General features: G+C 47.5%; 1 protein-coding gene across 10 annotated transcripts in view; it reads left to right on the forward strand.

Annotated features, from left to right (window-relative positions):
- Nucleotides 1–18,739, forward strand: part of TRAF3 (TNF receptor associated factor 3) — a 118,399-nt gene that overhangs the window by 91,414 nt on the left and 8,246 nt on the right. For 9 of the 10 annotated variants that reach the window (XM_029239372.1, XM_029239373.1, XM_029239370.1 and 6 more), the window contains 6 exons: nucleotides 260–364; nucleotides 978–1,145; nucleotides 8,210–8,290; nucleotides 10,988–11,062; nucleotides 12,705–12,797; nucleotides 17,032–17,172. In XM_029239372.1, coding sequence (XP_029095205.1) covers nucleotides 260–364; nucleotides 978–1,145; nucleotides 8,210–8,290; nucleotides 10,988–11,062; nucleotides 12,705–12,797; nucleotides 17,032–17,172 — 663 coding nt within the window. The remainder of the gene's footprint in view (nucleotides 1–259; nucleotides 365–977; nucleotides 1,146–8,209; nucleotides 8,291–10,987; nucleotides 11,063–12,704; nucleotides 12,798–17,031; nucleotides 17,173–18,739) is intronic. The other variant, XM_029239378.1, reaches the window with a different exon arrangement.

Raw genomic sequence — 18,739 nt, forward strand, 5'->3', positions numbered from 1 at the left:
TTCAGTTGTTCCGTATAACTTGCTTACTTTTGGTTTATTTAATAAAAGGTGGTAGTTAAGGTTTTATTATTTAAATTGTGTCCCTTAGTGGGGGTGGCTCCTTCATTCTACTTAGATTAAAATAGTTCTTAATGCTTTCTGAGGCCCACTTAAGGGATGTTCTCATGGTATTTTTACAGTGGTTTTGCCTTGTCTAAAGTAGCAGCATGTGGAGATTAAGAAATATTAATCCTCTAAAATAGCTAACTTTCAATTTCAGGTGTTTAAGGATAATTGCTGCAAGAGAGAGATTCTGGCCCTTCAGATATACTGTAGGAACGAAGGCAGAGGCTGTGTAGAGCAGTTAGCACTGGGGCACCTGCTGGTAAGTGGGGATGTGATGTGTCGGCTTTACATCCAGAAATACAAGTCCCTGGTCAGTACGATGTGGCCCCTTAAGATCATGTCTGCATTAATCTTTCAGACACAACCAACTATGAAAGCAGTCAGAGCCATTTAGGTATGAAATGTTATTTTTAATGACATCATAGGCAGAATTGTCAGTTGGTTTTTGAACACCCCACCCTATTTAGAGTAGAAAAATCTGAATTGAATTTTGACTGTAGAAGGCCCATTAAAACCTTCTCCTTTTTATAACCATGAAATTCCACGTAACTTCTTATGTTTTTTTGATTAGTATCATATTTTATCCTGGAAAGATATTTGAATTGGGATAAAACAAAGTCCTTAGCAGATAACCATTTATTTACCCAGGAAGAAAAGTTAATTGACTTAATTCTTCAAAAGCAATATAGTTTGAGTAATCATTAAATGGAACATGAAATTCAGTGTCTCTTGATACATTTGTCACTCTTCTCTGTGAAAAGCTGATCTAGCAGCAGATAGAAACATTTTTGTGGGATTTAATTGCATAGAGGCTAGAATTTGGTATTTCAGATTTGAGTTTTGCCGATTAAGAACTTTGAATTGTCTCACAGGTGCATTTGAAGAATGATTGCCAGTTTGAGGAACTTTTGTGTGTCCGTGCCGACTGCAAAGAGAAGGTGCTGAGGAAGGACCTGCGTGACCACGTGGACAAGGCCTGTAAATACCGTGAGGCCACGTGCGGCCACTGCAGAAGCCAGGTCCCGATGATAACGCTGCAGGTGCGGTGTTTTCTTGTCTCACCCACCTTCTACTCCATCCAGATGTCGTTTGTCCGCAGGATAGCTTGTTAAATGACTATTCTAACAGAAATAAAGAGAAAAGATAGGGGTAAATAGCAATTTTCATCTGACTTTATTTCAGAGTTAAGCTTCATTTGTTTTGCCCATTTTGATTTATGCAATTAATTTTCCATTGCCTAGATTGACTGCCATTTGGGGTGCCCAAAAAATGAAGACCGATTATTCAAAAAAGGTAGAATTTTTCACTTGTGCCAGGGAATAGCCTCTAAAATCTTGTTGGATTGCTTAATCATTTTACGGCTCTGTGACATAACCATCACTTCAGCAGGGTAATTTATCCTGCAGTATTGAAGTGCAGCGGTCTCTCCTGGAGAGAGATGAGAATTTAAAATGTTTTCACGCCTCCATTATTTTGGCACGGTTTTATATTGTGCGCATGTTAGAATCCGATCACTTATATGTAAATCAAAGAGAAACAGGTGTTGGGATGGAGGACAAACTTTAAAAAGAGCCAGTGGTGTAGAGACCCTCAGATATTTGTCTGTTTGTTGAATACGTATTTACTGCATACCTACTGTGTGCTGGGCACTGTTCTAGGAGCTGCAGGTTCAGTGGTGACCCTCATCTTCCAGTGGGACGAGATCATAAGTACTATGAAGACAAACTGGTAACAGGGGAGGAGGGGTGATCAGGGCGGGCCCTTCTGAGGCAGTCAGGACGATGCAGGAAGAGCACTGGGGCAGAGGGAGCAGCAGCGGGGGGGCTCAGGCTCCAAGATGGAGCAGACTCAGCAGGTAGATTTCCCCTTGCACAGAGCAGAGGCGAGGTGCGAAGTTGACGGGGGGGCTGCCTTGAGCAAGGGACAGATGCGGTCATAGTTAACGCAGAGCCACTGGGATTAGCCGATGGCTCGAGTATGGAGTATGAGCTTGGAGGATGCCCAGCGTTTGTAACTAGAGCAGCTGGACCAACCGGAGTGTCCTACCGAAGTGGGGCTCAGGGGAAGAGAGGAGGCTTTCGGGGGGATAGGGAGTGGTCTGGGCCGTAGGTATGTATGTGTAAATAGGTGGTACTTGCAGCTCTGGGACTGGAGCGAGTAGAGAGAAGGGCCAGAGTCGGAGGACAGAGGCCTGGGGCACGTGATGCTTACAGCATACTAAGAGGGGGAGGTCGCCCAGCAAAGGCGTGGCCGGCGTGGAAGGGTCAGGAGAGTGACGTCCCAGAGGCAGGCGGAGCTGCAGGGTGTGTGGCGCGGGTGCTGCTGAGAGGCTGGGCTTGGAGGGGCTGGGAATTGGCTGCCGGCCGAGGCAGGATGGCGACTGGTGGGTCACCAGATGGGGGGCGACCGTGGCAGAGCAGCCAGGCGTGAGGGCCACAGTCGAATTCCTGGTGGATATTCGGGAGTACTTTGACCAAAATTTAGGAAATTTTCTTTGTTATTCTGTATGAAATGAGATGTATTCTACAGCCTCCGTTTTACCTTACCTTGTATAATTTTCCTTTGCCTGGGATTCTTCCGTCGTGAAATCTGTTCCCTGTATGATTCTCTTGTCGTTTCCAGTTACTAGTAACCTTTAACAGCTGTGCCCTCCCCTTTGAAAACTAGCAGTAGTGTTTCTCATTTCTTCAGTAATTAAATTCAAGTGAATGAGACGGTGCACCCAACGAGCAATACTCCTGACATTACACGTTACTATGTTGCTATCAAAGTTACACTTTGCTTCTTGCCCAAAATCAATTACCTTTATTTGCAGGATAGAATCCAGGAATTAATTTTCATCTGAGAAAGAATTGTAAGCATGTCAGTTAAACAGCCTATGAGTAACCAGCTCTGGGCTCCAGCCGAGGCTTAAAGAGGTTGGTTTTGGAATAACGGCATCACACATGGAGTCATGAAATGTTTGTTGACTGCTCTTGGGCGCCAGACCCTGAGCTAGTTGCTCAGGACACACAAAAGTAGATTGCAGTCCCTCCCCTTCCTTTCACGGTCTGGTAGGGGAGACAGTCAGATATACAATTATGTACATGGTGGTACGGGAAGAGACAGTTAAACATGGCCTGATAGGGTCCAGGAGGGCTTTGGAGAGGAGGTGGCGTTTGCTCTGATCTGGGTCTTCAATCTGTTGACTGCAAACAGGAGAGAGAGACACAGCAGGTGCAGAGGCACAAAGTGGTAATTACCAGTTTGGGACCTGAGTTGTGCAAATTAAATTAAATTAAATCTTACTATGCTTTTGTGATGAAAACTTTTAAAACTGTTTTATCAGTGTTGACGCTGCAGCGTGTCTTGGGGCAGATGTTACTTTCTGTCCACCTGTGATAACTGTGAGAGGCGCCCTGCGTGGGCTCGCTGCTTGTGCACCAGCCGCCGGCTCCTGGGGCCCTCGGCGCTGGCAGGCGGCCACACCCATCCGCCCTTGCTCACCCACCTGGAAGCGGCCAAGACTCCCCCCGGGCCCCCGCCCTGTTAGCAGTGGTGGGATCTGGCTCCCAAGTCTTGTTCTTTCAACCCTCACAGTCTCATCCTCTCAGGCCTTAAGGTTATTTTTAAAAAGAGCCGTTGCTTAACTTAGGCCTGAAGCCCCAGTTCATCCTGACTTTCCTCCCTGTCCTGCATTTTGTGGTGTGACAGATATATCAAGTGTTGATAAAATGTAGGTTGATAAAGCGCCGAGACTCCAGGGACTTCGCCTTTCCAGCGCAGGAGGTGCGGTTCAGTCCCTGGTTGAGGAGCTAGGATCCCGCAGGCCTCGCGGCCAAGGGGCCAGAGCAGAAGACAGAGGCAATGCTGTGGCAAAATTCAACACAGAGGGCTTCCCTGGTGGCACAGTGGTTAAGAATCCGCCTGCTAATGCAGGGGACACGGGGTCAAGCCCTGGTCCGGGAAGATCCCACATGCCACGGAGCAACTAAGCCCGTGCGCCACAACTACTGAGCCTGAGCTCTAGAGCCCGAGAGCCACAACTACTGAAGCCCGTGCACCAAGAGCCCGTGCTCCACAACAAGAGAAGCCACCGCAGTGAGAAGCCCTTGCACCGCAATGAAGTGTAGCCCCTGCTCACCGCAACTAGAGAAAGCCCACATGCAGCAATGAAGACCCAATGCAGCCAAAAATAAATAAATTTTAAAAAAAAATTCAACACAGACTTTAAAAATGGTTCCCATCAAAAAAATCAAACAACGCACTGACTCTCTGGACCGTTGCAGTTCATGTGAGCATTTCTTTTCTATCTTTAAACCATGGTACCGGCAGCTATTTTCAAGTTGTTTTGTTTAATCTAATAGCAGAATTTAAAGTGTCAGGAAAAAATCTCTTCTTTTCCATTTAGCCCAGAAATTATCGAATATCATTCTCTTTAAACAGTTCTGTTAATTTGTGAACAGTCAAGAATTGTAAAGATCTCGTTTTATGGGAACGTGTATACATTTGGCCCTTGGATGACACAGGGGCTGGGCGCAGACTCTCCGAGCAGTCTCGAACACGAGTATAACGTTACAGTCAGCCCTCCTAGCCGAGGTCCCGCGTCCACAGCGTCAGCCGACCGTGGGTCGCGTAGTGCCGCAGTGCACACCTAGTGAAGAAAATCCGCGTGTACGTCGGCTCACGCAGTTCATACCCGGGTTCAAGGGTCGACTGTGTACTGTAACGTACAGGTACAGCCACTTTGGCAAACACGTGGCAGTATTTTATTAGGTTGAAAACTCATGTTCTCAACTAGCAGCCCCTCTCCTAGATGTTTAAGAGAAACTGTCGCACATGCACTGCAGAGAGTATGTCAAGCATAACCAGAGGAGCAGAGAGATCTGGGAACGATCCAAACGTCCCTCTGCTGGAGAACAGACACATCACTTGTAGCGGACCCCGTGGACAGTGTGCACAGCAGGGAAGGTTGTATGACAGCAGTGACAGTGGAATCCACGAGTCCACTTATGCGACTCGTGGATTCGCCCGCCCGAGGAGCGTGGTGTTGAGCCAGGTCGCAGAAGGGTCGAAAGGCGGAATTCCGTGTTAACAAAATTCAAAAGCAGTCAAGACGAAACAGTATCTTACCTGTTACACATACACGTGTAATGAAACCTTTTTTTAAGCAAAGGAAGTAAAAGCGCAGATTCAGCCTTGTGGTTTTAGTCGGAGAAGGCGGGGGCGAGGCAGAAGAGGAGCCTGCAGGTGATGGCCGTTGGTTACATCCTTGTCCCTGGTGGGTGCTCACTACGCACTTATGCTTTATGGCCCACACACGCGTGATATCCGTTCTGTGTGTGTATCAAAGTCACATTTGCTTTGACAGGCAGGACAAATTTCATTAATATGCGAAGAGTTCTTACATATCGACAGATTAACAGGTTTTTTTTTTTTTTTTGGAAAACAGGTGTATTATCTTTGTTTGGCTGTCATAACAGAGTACCACAAAGTTGGTGGCCTAAAACAACAGAAATTTGTTCCCTCACAGTCCTAGAGGCAGAAGTGTGGATCCAGGGTTGCCTCAGGGCCATGCCCCTCTAGAGGCTCTAGAGAAGACCCCTCCTTCACCTCCCCACCTCCTGGGGGTTGCGGTCCTTGGGCTCCCAGACTTGCGGCTGCACCGTTCCGACCTCTGCCTGCATGTCCCCATGGCAGTCTTCCTGCTGTACGTCTTCTCCTCTTACATGGACAGTGTCACTAGGTTCAGGGCCCAGCCTAATCCAGGGTGGCCTCTTAACTCGTTACATCTGCAGAGACCCTCTTTCCTAAACGGGGTCACGTTCTGAGGTTCCGGGGGGACATGAACTTCAGGGGTCACTGTTCAACCCACTGCAGTGGACAAAAGCTATGAAAGGCAATTCACGGGAAATATAAATGGTTAACATAAAAAACATACTAATAACTACACATCATTAAAGAATTGCAAATCATACCCATTGTTTTTCACCTGTCACTGTCAGCGATGGGAAAGTTTGATAGAATTCGATTGGGGCCGTGCGTTCTCACTGCAGTGAGGGTGGGCTTGTGTAGGCTGATTGGAGGGTAGGCTGGCAATACCCCTCCAAATCCCTTTTTTTTGTTTTTGTTTTTTTGTGGTACGCGGGCCTCTCACTGCTGTGGCCTCTCCCGTTGCGGAGCACAGGCTCCGGACGTGCAGGCTCAGCGGCCATGGCTCACGGGCCCAGCCGCTCCGCGGCCTGTGGGATCTTCCCGGACCGGGGCACGAACCCGTGTCCCCTGCATCGGCAGGCGGACTCTCAACCACTGCGCCACCAGGGAAGACCCCAAATCCCATTTTAAATGTTCTACCCTTTGAAAGAAGGGTAAAGAAGCCCATTTCTAGACATTCGTCATTTGGACGTCCTTGCACAGATCTGCGAAGATACACAAAGCTATTGATGGGAGTGGCCTGCGGGCCCCCAGCCTCACCTCCTGCTACCCCCTGCTCTGCCCTCCCCGGTACACTGCCCCCACCCCTGGTTCTTCCTCAGAGCGCCGTCCCAGGCCACCACCCCCGCTGCTCGCTCCCGGCCTCCCTGCCGCAGTGGTGATTATCTGTTTGTCCTGGTCAGGCCACCCCTGACACCCAGGGCAGGCCTGGCCTGGTGAATGAAGGCAGGGTCGAGGGCAGGCTCAGGAGGGAGGCGTGGCGTCCGTGGAGTGTCGGCCACGTTAGTTCTCCGGGCCCGTGACGGATTCTGTCCTCACAGATGCCCTCTGAGGGAGGGCTGGTCACGCCCCCTCTTACAGGTGAGGCAGAGAGAAGCTGTTTGGCCGAGGTTTCCCCCTGAAAGGCGTGATGGCACCTGGGAACTCTTAGGGATTCTGAGCGCGGCCAGGCATCCGTCGGGGGTCCCCTCTTGGGAGGTGCTGGTCAGGCTCAGTCCAGTCAGGTGATTTTTGCTGAGTTCGGGACAGCCGTGGGCTCGCCCACCGCGGGCCCTGCAGGCCTCTGGGGACCAGGCCCCGGAGCAGAGCGGCCGCGTCCAGGTGTCCTCTCCGCGCTGCACAGCCCGCAGGGCGCTGGTCCAGACGAGGGACTTCAGATGGTGTTGCACCTGGCTCCAGGCCTCCCCGGAGGAGAGGAGTGTCCTCTCGGGCGCCGTGTCCTCGACCTGCATGCCTGCCGGGTCAGACGGCCTGGCAGCCAGCGCTGCCCCAGACACACCTCAACAGCGGCCTAACTGGAGGCCCAGCCAGGAGAACTGGGAGTGTCCCAGGGCCTCAGAGGAAAACCCGCCACATTCTCTTCTTGCCGAGGGATGCCACCTCCGGGAGCCTGGCCTCCCACGGTTGTGTTACGTGGCAGGTCTGGCTCTGCCTGTGTCGGTCTCCCTCCAGCGGCCCTTTGTCATGTGTCTGGAGGTGCTCTCCAGAGCCTTGGGTTTGCTCTCCTCGTGGGAGCTCTTGCCTGCGCTTCACTTGTGGACAGGTGTACCGGACAGGTGCCCAGCAGGTGCCTGGGGCACCGAGTTGAACAGTCACCGTCATCCAGGCTCTGTGTTGAAATCTGTGCCATCCAGAGAAGGGCTACACCAAAATTTATCCACGTTTACCACGCACTAAAGGAAGATCAGCTATCAGGACAGTAATTTAAATACCCAGTAGATCACATTGTTTTCAGGCTCTTGAGAAGCATCATTTCCAGACCCCAAACTGAGAAGCCAGAGGAGAACTGTCCTTCTCTCCAACCAGCAGAGGCTGGGCCCTGCCATCCACCTGCTGTGTGAGGGAGGCCAAGGCCCAACCTACCTGGGCGCAGGTGTCAGGGAAGCATCAGCAGAGGGGACACAGCTAGAGGGAAGCTGCCGTGAGGATGCCCCTCCGGTGGGCTGTGCTCCCATGAGTGGCCCCGACCAGTCATATCTGAGTAGCTCTTGTGAGATGCATTCTTTTCGGCACTCAAACTTGTGTAACATAGCGACCCATCCAAGTGTGATGTGAGTCTTGTGACTCAAGGACATGACCATGAGCAGAGGGCTTCCCTTGGGTCATTGTGGGGATGCTGGGAACGCTGGTGGGATCTGAGGGAAGGTGGACTGTGTTTCAGAGTTGGCAACACTCTCTCTTTCTCCTTCAGAAACACGAAGACACCGAGTGTCCCTGCGTGGTGGTGTCCTGCCCTCATAAGTGCAGTGTCCAGACCCTTCTGAGGAGCGAGGTAAGGGGCGTGGCCGGGCCTGTGCAGGAGCTGGGGATCCTTCAGGACCCCGCTCCTCCCTTAAAGCTGAGGTCAGCGGTTTTCACAGGTTGTGATAGTGATACTTACAGTACAAAAACAATGAAAACCCTCATGCTGTTTTTGGAAGTCAGATATTTCAGAAACAAACAATTAAAAGCTACAAAGTGGTAAAGTCAGAGCAAAATATTAAGAATTGAGAAAATGGGAATATCTACAATGCGAGCAAAGGTGACACTTTTTAGGTTTAAATCTGTAAACTAGGAATCACTCTAAGATTATCTCAAGGAAATCAGTTAACTTAGAAATACTCCTGAACCACTTAGGCCACACATGCTGTACAGGACCTGTGCTGGGGGGCAAGTGGGTGCAGGGGTGGTGCCCACACTTCAGGGGCCGCTGGGAAGGCACCTGGGCAGCCTCCCCCAGAGGCTGTGCACATCACGCTACCCTCGGGCACACTTGCTTTAAGGCAAGTGTAGATTTTGCAGTAACCTCATTTTGATCAGGATATATCCAGAAGGAACAATTCCAAGGATTCTTAATGTTTTCGCATCTGATCCTGACCTGGACCCCCGCTCTGGTCGGTGTTCTGGGAACCGTCTGGGGCTCCTATGGGCTCGGTGGGTGCGTGCCCCACCCCCCCCACCCCCACCCCCCCCCACCCGCCCCCCCACGCCCGATTCCCTTGGTCCTGGGTTCTTTGATCTGAGGAGCCTGCTCACCTCAGCCTTTTCAACAGCCTGGAATTTTACACCTGGATATGGGGGAGGGGAGCTCAGTCTCTCACGTCCATGACAGCGAGAGGACCCGTGTGGGCCGAAGGCCACTCTCACTGAGGTGCACCCTCCCTGGACGTTGACTCTGCTGGGCAAGGGCAGGGTCTGGACTGGCGACGGTGGTCTCTGGGCCCCTGAACGTGCCTCTGGGAGCGGCAGGGAAACGCACGTAGATTGTTTCCACAACTGGAAAGTCCCTCTGTTAAAGTGAATGTATGAAGAGTCTGTATTGTTGAAATAATTTCCTGGGTTTTATATACCTTCCTAAATTTTTACTCACTCAGGGCTGTCTATATTCGGGGCAAAAGCTGCCTCCATTTTGCCTCTAAGTTATTTTTATTTTTAAAAATCTTTAAACCTAAAAAAAAAAAAAAAAAACTTTAAGCCTGCATTTATCTTGGGTTTCTGGTGAAAGGTGCTATTGGTTTACAGATGATTCTTGCTTTTATCCCCAAGCTCTGGTAAATTCTGTAGGGCTCTGAGATTAATGATGATAAAGCCAGTTTGAAAAAAGTACAGCCCTTTCAGTTAGTGCACTGAAAATAATGTCAAACTCGATATGACCCTGATTTTAACATTAAGAGTGTTAACTGGTTAGATTCACGATTGTATTGATGGCACCGAAAGAATATGTTTTAAAATTTTCAAACTGATGTTACTACGCACACGGTGTCCTTTTGGGTTTCTGCTCCCGTCACCTGCAATGTACCCTTGGGGTGCTTTCCTCCAGTTGCAGGCCAGAGCCTCTGCGGCCACCACAACCCCGCCCTGGCTCAGACCTTCCGCAGGGCTGGCCTTGGCCGTGGTCAGGTGGGTCCCTCAGGCGGGAGGGCCGTCCTGTGAGCCGCTCACTCTTGTCCTCAATACTGACCTGAAGGGAGAGGAATGTCTTTGTCCTGGAGGACAGGAGGAGAAGGTGGAGAAGCCGCCTGCACCCACCGGAGTGACACATCCCACGAGCCTCCGGGAGTGCGTGTGCGCTGGCTCGCAGGGAAGCGCGTTCCCGGGGCCGCTGTGCGCCACGCTCACTGGCCACTCTCCCAATTCAGGGTCTGATCGCTTTCTATAAAGAAGATCTATCCCTAGAGTTTCCTGATGAGAATTTCTTCAGTAAAGAAAGAAATTATCCTTAAATTGTATTAGCCTAACACAAAACACTGTGTCTTTAAAATGTAGATATTTCAATTCCCTTTACTCTTGAGGGGGCACCGTAGGTGGTTTTTATTTGATGATTTGCTGACATTTAAGCTGAACACAGGGGTTTTTCCTTGCAAGGGAAGTTATCCTCTCCCAGCCCCTCCTAATCGTCCTCCATGAACTGGAGATAACCATCGTAAGATTCATGTTGTTAGAATGACCTTAGAGGTCTTTGAAAAGCTACTTGAATTTCTGGCCATTACAGAGGGAAGAAAGTCTTTTCAGAAGTACTGAGAGTAATGGTACATTGTGTAAGCTTGCTTTGGAAAGATATTTATTTTTGTGTACTGTATATTAGGTGTGTGACCCAGTTGCATCCTGAATGCTTTCTATTTTTTGTGTTTCATGCAATTTTTGTTTATAGTCTTTAAATGTGCATTTCAGTTTATGTTTTTTTTCCTTTCTTTTTAAAATTCTGGCACTGCAGACAGCATGTCGCAAAACAACTTGTTCTAAAGAAACTGCAAGTTTAAGAAATGTTATAGTAAATGTATTTCTGTATATTGGTGTATATATGTGTATACACGTGATGATACTGTATATTTACTGCATATAAGTCCAGGAAGCAGATGCTATATACACACCTGTAGCTGATAAACACCATTCGTAATAGTACAACCCAGATGCTATCTGTGCCCTTGATATGTTTGAACATTTTCATGCAAACGTTCGTGCCACAACTCACGTCTCTTTCCCGTTGCAGTTGAGTGCACACTTGTCAGAGTGTGTCAATGCCCCCAGCACCTGTAGTTTTAAGCGCTATGGCTGCGTTTTTCAGGTCAGTATCCGACATTTGTCCTTCCCAGTCACTGACATTCCACCATGAGAGAAAGTTTTTCTATTAACATTTTAACATGCAAGCTCTGGGCTTTCAGTTTTGCCACGGAACTGAGTCACCTGCCGCACGGGTGACGAAATCCACGTGCAGCGGACGTGGGTGCTCGCTTTCCAGGCCGGGGGTGTCGTGAGACTTGAGGTAGACACCTGTGCTGAGGGGGAGTTAATGCATTAGGAGAACGATTACATTCAAAACCAGTTAGTGAATGGGACAAGCAGGACTGACATTCGGTGGGGTGTCTAGGTAGATAGTTATGGAATTTGAGCTGTTACTTGAATGTAAGTCACTGGCAAACTGGACGTGGTTTCGGCAGTGTGTGCAGCAGTGCACAGTTGTGAGGATCGCACGTGCGTGTGTCCAGAGTGCATTCCATGTGCACGCCACATGCACGTGCCCGGAGGGCCATGTGGAGAGGAGGTCTCTGCCACTGCCACACCTGGGCCGTGAGAAAGCTGTTCCTGGGTTTTTGTTTTTGTTTCTGTTTTTTTAACACATCTGAGATGGCTAGTGAATTTGAACTAGTTTTCATTTAAATGTATATCTTGACCTTAGAACTATCAAAGGGCAGTATATACTCTAATTAAAGTATTTTGTATTTGATTTTTATGTATTATCAATACATTATTGTGAAATCAATACAGAGATATTGGCATCTCAGTATTTTCTTAGAAAGTAAAAAGCCTTGAGAGTAAGAATGACTGTAGCTTTCCCTTTGCTTCAGTCTCTTATGAGACTGAGCCCTCACCACTGTTATGTCGTATGTACATATATATCATTCATTCTGTGTATGTATATATATATGTTTATATATAGCAATACTTATATCAACATATATATATGACTATTCTATGTACAGAGTATATGTTTTGGAGATCATTAAAATGCTTTCTGTGGCTTTTAAATATTCCAGTTTCAAAACAAATTACATTCTTACACCAATTACTTTGTTAAATATCTGAGGTACTGTTTCCCACGCTTATTGCTGACTCTAAGATGGTCTGCATCTTATGTACTCTGTAGGTTGTTTATGTTCTGTATGTAACTTTCTAAGTATACATAGGACAGTTAGGAACAGTAATACAGTGTATTTCACTGGTAAGTTAATACTTTAATAAACCATTTAGAATCTTACTTTGATTACATATTCGCTAGGCTATTATAGCAGCTTCTAGCTATGACTTGCAGGTGTCTAAACATTTTCCATTTATATTTTAACGCAAAAAAATTTTAGGGAACAAAAACGATATATCTAAAATTTAGTTTCTTGATGTTACCAGTATGAAACGTAGGTAAGAAGGCCCTTGATAAGAAGCTTGAGGAGTGAAGCTCACGGCCTCGAGATAGTTGTTGTAGAATTCGCAGTGTCTCGGCTTTGAGCTGCTCCGTTCTTCTCGAAACAGCCTCCTCACCTGCACACAGTAGATCAGGGGCCACTGAGCCCTCCTGAGGCTGGACATCCCCTGTGAACCGTCCATGAATAAGTCACCCCCGCCTCGTGTAGTGCTGGATTGAGGTCGGCTATGAGTCTCTCTGACTTCGGCGGAGTGAGGTTGGGTAACGCGTTGCCTCTTTATTCTCGCAGGGGACAAACCAGCAGATTAAGGCCCACGAGGCCAGCTCCGCGGTGCAGCATGTCAACTTACTCAAAGAATGGAGCAACTCTCTAGAGAAAAAGGTACGACGCACCGCCTCCTGCTTTTGTTGGTTTTTAATACTTTCTTCAAATTATTTAAAGAAGAAAACCTTGTTTATAGTTAGTAATGGATTTTGCATAAAAGAAACAGCATCAAGAGTGTCAAAAAAGTAAATTCTCTTCAAGTGATCTTGAGTTTATAAATGAAGCTGTGTGGTTTTGTTAGCTTGCTCTTTGGGTTTTTTGTTTGTTTGTTTATAAATTTATTTACTTATTTATTTTTAGTTTTGACTGCATTGGGTCTTCATTGCTGTGAGCAGGCTTCTCATTGCGGTGGTTTCTCTTGTTGGGGAGCACGGGCTCTAGGTGCGTGGGCTTCAGTAGTTGTGGCACGTGGGCTCAGTAGTTGTGGCTCGCGGGCTCCAGAGCGCAGACTCAGTAGTTGTAGCGCACGGGCTTGGTTGCTCCACAGCATGTGGGATCCTCCCGGATCAGGGCTCGAACCTGTGTTCCCTGCATAGGCAGGCGGATTCTCAACTACTGTGCCACCAGGGAAGTCCTTGCTGTTTGTTTTTTAATTGCCAAGCAGCTATGAAGTGCTTTTTTAAAAAAAAAAAACAAAACAAAACTCATTGTGCTTCTCTTAGAATTGATCTAGGACAGGGATTGTCACTTCCAACCCCCGTCCACCCCGCACCCCCTCTTTTTGTAAATAAAGCTTTATTGGAACACGGCCACACACACTCATTTTCGTATTATCCGTGGCTACTTTGCACCAGGACGGCAGCATGGATGAGCAGAGATAGAAACTGTACGGCCCGCACAGCCCCAAAAACTGTTCTCTGGCTCTTTACAGAAAAAGCCTGCCGACCCCCGATCTGGAAGGTCACCAGTGTCACCTGCTTTACCACCCTCTGTCTTCTTGGAGACGAGGAGAGGACAATTGCACATCGCGAGTGTGACTGTTGACCATGGGTGTTGGGGGACCACGCAGCCCCTTCCCGGACACACCTGCTCTCCTGGGTGTCTCCTCGAGGGGCCCCAGCTGTGGGGTCTGGACTCCTTAGCAGGCCCCCGCCCAGGTAGCACTCCTTCCTGGGGAGCTTGTCCTGTGGTGCTCAGCCCTCCGGGCCTTCTTATCTGAGGAAAAGATGAAAACCTCCAAGACTTGATAGAGAAGGAGGCTATAGGATCTCCCACTGTGGCTTGTGGCTTATGTACACAAATAAGAAATTAATTTGATATTCAACAAACATGTGTTGAGAACTTGCAGTGGGAGGACACTAGGGTGCAGCCAGGGTGTTGATGTTTGCTTTCTAAAGGTTTGTAAAGATTTGAATATCTTGTTTTGAGTATTAAATCCAAGCAATTTAAAGTGTAAATGTACTTAAAAGAGTCTAAAGTTTTAAATCAAAAGATGTTTATTAAATCTGACATAAAATAGTTTTTTTAATATAAATGCTTAAGCTGGAGATGAGAACCAATGAAAGGGTTTGCGTGCTGTGTGTACACACGTGGGGCAGGAGAAGCCTTCTGTTTATCAGTGAAATAAAATCTGTTACATGAATCATTTATGCCTTTCCCAGGAGCACATATTTGCTCTGAGTTCAGTGACAGTTTACCTATGGATCTTTTTTTCCCCTCTTTTTGAAGAATGCATTGTTTCTGCCTTTTTTAATTATAGGCATAGATCTCAGGGCTTTTGGTCTCTCACAGATACGGCTCCTCGTTTATCTGAAAGGTTCTTCCTTTCATGTAAAGTGAATTGGTTATTCCAGCTGTGCTAGTTATATAACCATTGAGCGGGGCTGGGCTGCCGTGCGCTCAGCTCTCAGGACGGTCGTCCTCAGGGCCATCGCCGTGGGGCACGCGGGGGTCATCCTGTCACTTGCATCCTCCTTCCCTGCTACCTCCACACTTGTCCCCCTCAGAGCGTCCGCATTGCATCGCTGGAAGCTCTGGGACACAGCCGCACAGCCAGCACCCCTCCCCAGAGCTTCTCCCTCTGTACACCGGCTGAGAGGGGGCCGAGTTGCTGCTGATACATTTGAAACGTCTGTCCTCTTGGTTTTGCTGGAGCGTGAGCCTCTCCCTGACTCCGTGCCCACTGCTCAGGTCATCCGGGCCTCCGCCCTGCGCATCCTTGCTTGTGTTCATGAGAAGCTGGCTTCTCTTCACTGGGCCCAAGAGCAAAACCTGGACAATGAATGGAGATACTTGTATTTTCTTAAAATGGGAATTTATTTCTCATCATAGAATTAGTTGGAATCTCCTGAGTTATTTTGTTCATCTATACTAGAAAATAGAACGTCTGAGTTGATTCAGAAACGCTGATTATTATATTCACAGTCAAACTAAAGAAAAACTTTTTGTAAAATCCAGGCTTAAAAACACCCATCTTATGTTTTAGGAAAGCTTAAATCAAAGGGAAGTGTGGAGTGCCCACCAAAACAGGCTGGGGTGGAGGATGTTCCTGGTGAGGAGGGTCTCAGGAAGGATGAGGGGGCCCCTGTTTTCATCTGCTGTGTGGGTGCCACACTGTGCTTCTTGGAAACACTCCTGCCAGGTAGACTTTCCTATACCTGGTAGACTGGTGAAAGCAGGGGTCTGCAGGCACCCAGGGGCTGCGATCCTTGATTAAAATGTGTAAATAAATAAAACGTCAGTCTAAGGGCCGTCCCTAAATTAAGAAGTTAAGAGTTGGATGCAGCATGATGTGTGATCATCAGTGTGAGATATTTCCGTCATCCTCAGGTAGCTTGATTTGCTGCAGAAAAAATCGCCATTGGTTTTGGAGACATTACTGAGATTTTTATCAGAAAGGTTGGCCTGTGTGCATGATATTTCTTCTTTGGGGTGTGAGAATCAGGAGCCTGGGAATTGTGTCCATCTTTGACAGATGGGAGTGAGTGAATTGTAATTTCAGAAAAAACAAAAATGCCGCTGCCTGCTGCCCGTGCCCCAGTCTGGGCACTGCAGGCTGATCACTTGGAGGAGGTCGTGGGCCTGTGAGACAGTGTAGTTTAGGGAGGAAAGTCTGTTTGTGCTGAGTGAAATCCTAGGAGAGCGAAGTATATCTTGCAAGTTCTGTATTCCTTCATAAATACATTGGTTATAAATAAAATAGACTGAGACAGCGCCCAGAGGTGCTGCCTGCCGAGCAGACTGAGTAACGTAAGGACGCCTCACTTTAGGCTCGTTGTTCTTCAGAGGGGACAAGGTCAGGAACCCAGATGTGTCCTGAGATGCCTGTGGGCCATCCCCACGGCCAGACCGTCCTCAGGTGCTGGAGGTGTTAGAGAGGCACCTGCGAGTAGACCTGTTCCGATCCGTCTCGGAGCTCCGCGTCTTCCAGGGTGGCGGCCGCATCTGCGCGTGGACACAGCTGTTGGCGGAGGGAACCTTTCCAGGGACCAAAATGCCCCTCGTAGAAACACTGTGAGAAAGAAGCCTGGTAGGATCGCCCTTGAACTCCTCACCCTGGGGCTTGTAAGACCAGTGTAAATTGGCTCTTGGGAGCCAATTATTTTTCAGAAAGGAACTTTGAAAAACTCAAAGGTGGGTTCCCTGCTGGGAATGGCACCCCCCAGCAGACCCTTCCTGGCACCCCCAGTCGGCAGCTCCTCTGTGGCGGGGGCGGGGAGGCTGGGAGGCTGGCCCCAGGACTCACTGCAGCGCGCGAGACTGTTCCCATCGTGCTCCCTCGTTCCGTTCAGAGAGCTTTTCAAAGGGTGTGTATGGCCCACTGGTGGGCGTGAAATAATTTAGTGGGTTGCAGCTAGCATTTTCAAAAGTAAAATAGAGTAAAAGAGAAAATATCCGGGTGCACTGTGATCAGGGCAGATGTGGTTTTGAGATCCCTGTTTTTAGGGATATGCACACGTACACAAGTGTCTGTGCAGAAGAGGTGGGGTGTAAGGATGTGTTTCCTACTGTGTTTCCTTGTCCAAGTTTGAAAGCCACTCTGATAAAAGATTTATTAGTTTTCAGCAAAAACTTTAAAAAGCATCCATTCTGAAATTCAGCCCTTGCTGCACTTTGCCTCATCTTATTTGATTCTTGGGAGAGATTCTGAGAAATGCAGTTGTAGGATCCCTGTTAAACTACCAGGACTCCCATTTCCTGTGTGAAGGGATTTTTTTTTTTTTTCCTGGAACTCCTTCATTGAGCTGATAGAAGGCCTGTATTGTAAACATTTAATTACCATTATTATAATTGTTATAAATTGATATTAAAATCACTTTTTGTTTGCTTAATTGAAGACTTTCTTTTTCAGGTTTCCTTGCTGCAGAATGAAAGCGTAGAAAAAAACAAGAGCATACAGAGTTTGCACAACCAGATATGCAGCTTTGAAATTGAAATTGAGAGACAAAAGGAAATGCTTCGAAATAATGAATCCAAAATACTTCATTTACAGGTAAGAAGTTTAAGATTATGTCTGGATAAAAGGGAACACATCTGCGTTTCCCTCCAAGACTTTCTCAGGGAGATATTTGAGCAAAAGCCCTGACCTTTGTCGAACAAGGCAACTTGTTTCTCTTGCTTAAGTGAAACTCAGGGAAGGTGGCCTGGGTTTGTGGGCCGACCTGGGAGGCTGTAGGCGCCTCTCCTCTCGCCTTTTCCCGGGGTCCAGCCCCATCACCTCTCTCTCCTCTGTGCCTTTGGTTCATTGTTGGTGAAATAAGACTCAAAGCCTGCGTTTCTAAAAATTAGCTGTTTTATTATTATTATTTAAGATTTCATATTGTTCGTGAGTAGTTATGTGTAAAGTTTCACTTCCTAAAGTGAACTGAAGCCAAACTATTTTGTTCTGAATCTTCTAGCGATGCACGTACACAGTCACCTTATTTCACCACCGTGAACCACAGGTACCTCCAAAATAAACACATAAACCTTTGCTGCTCCCGAAAAAGGTGGTGTATAAATAAGCCTGATTACAATGTTGCTGCTCGTTTCTGTTACCAGCACAGGCTTCCATTAGGTGCTTGTTATATAGATTATCCTTCTAGACACTGTCTTCACATCAGCTTACGCAGAGTGTACCTTGGTGATGGTAATTCTGGTGTGTGTCACACACACCCGTGGGAGAGTCACATGTTGCCGAAAGGGTCTTTCAGTGCTTGTACTTACAGTGTCTCCCTAAATTATCTGGAAGAGAAAATACTTCTAACAGCTCAGAGTCACGGCATCTTTGAGATCGTCTTTCCTCCCATTTTAATGTTATTAGTTATAGTGCCTTGAACTGCATAGGGATTTATTAAATTAGCTTCATTTGTGTTAAACTCTGTGGTTGTCCCGAGACAAGGAAAAACACAATGAACCATTAGATTGTAGTAGAAAAGATACAAGTCATAAGTATTGAAGCAAGTCAGAAAAGTACAGTGTCACGTAAAACACCACAAGCCTCCTACGGGAAGTCTGTGGCGTTTTGCCGAGGCCTCGGAGGTGCTGGTCAGCGTGTCCGGACAGAGGCCTATGCCGCCATCCGGTAAGCAGGTCCAGCTGTGCGCAGGGTGGCCAGGGCTCAGAGCGGTGCGTGGAAAGGCCGAGGAAATTATGTTATGCAGAGAGCCACTTGTTACGGCATATTGACAGCAGAAGGAAGAATGAGTAAGTAGTGGGTTGTTGTTTTTCCTTATATTTAATTCTTATCTTAAGTAGTGGTTTCCAAAGCTTTTGGAAGTAGTGGGTGGTTGTTTTTTCTTATATTTAATTCTTATTTTAAGGTAGTGGTTTCCAAACGTTTTTTTAATTGAAGTAGAGTTGATTTACAGTGTTGTGTCAACTGCTGCTGTACAGCAAAGTGACTCAGTTATACACGCACACATTCTTCTTCATAGTCTTTTCCATTATGGTTGATCACAGGATACTGAATATAGTTCCCTGTGCTGTACTGTAGGACCTTGTTTATCCATTCTATATACAATGGTTTGCAACTACTAACCCCAACCTCCCATTCCATCCCTCCCCCATCCCCTACCCCT

This window comes from Monodon monoceros, unplaced genomic scaffold (assembly GCF_005190385.1).
Source record: "Monodon monoceros isolate NGI ecotype Baffin Bay Population unplaced genomic scaffold, NGI_Narwhal_1 Super_Scaffold_21, whole genome shotgun sequence".
NCBI lineage: Eukaryota > Metazoa > Chordata > Mammalia > Artiodactyla > Monodontidae > Monodon > Monodon monoceros.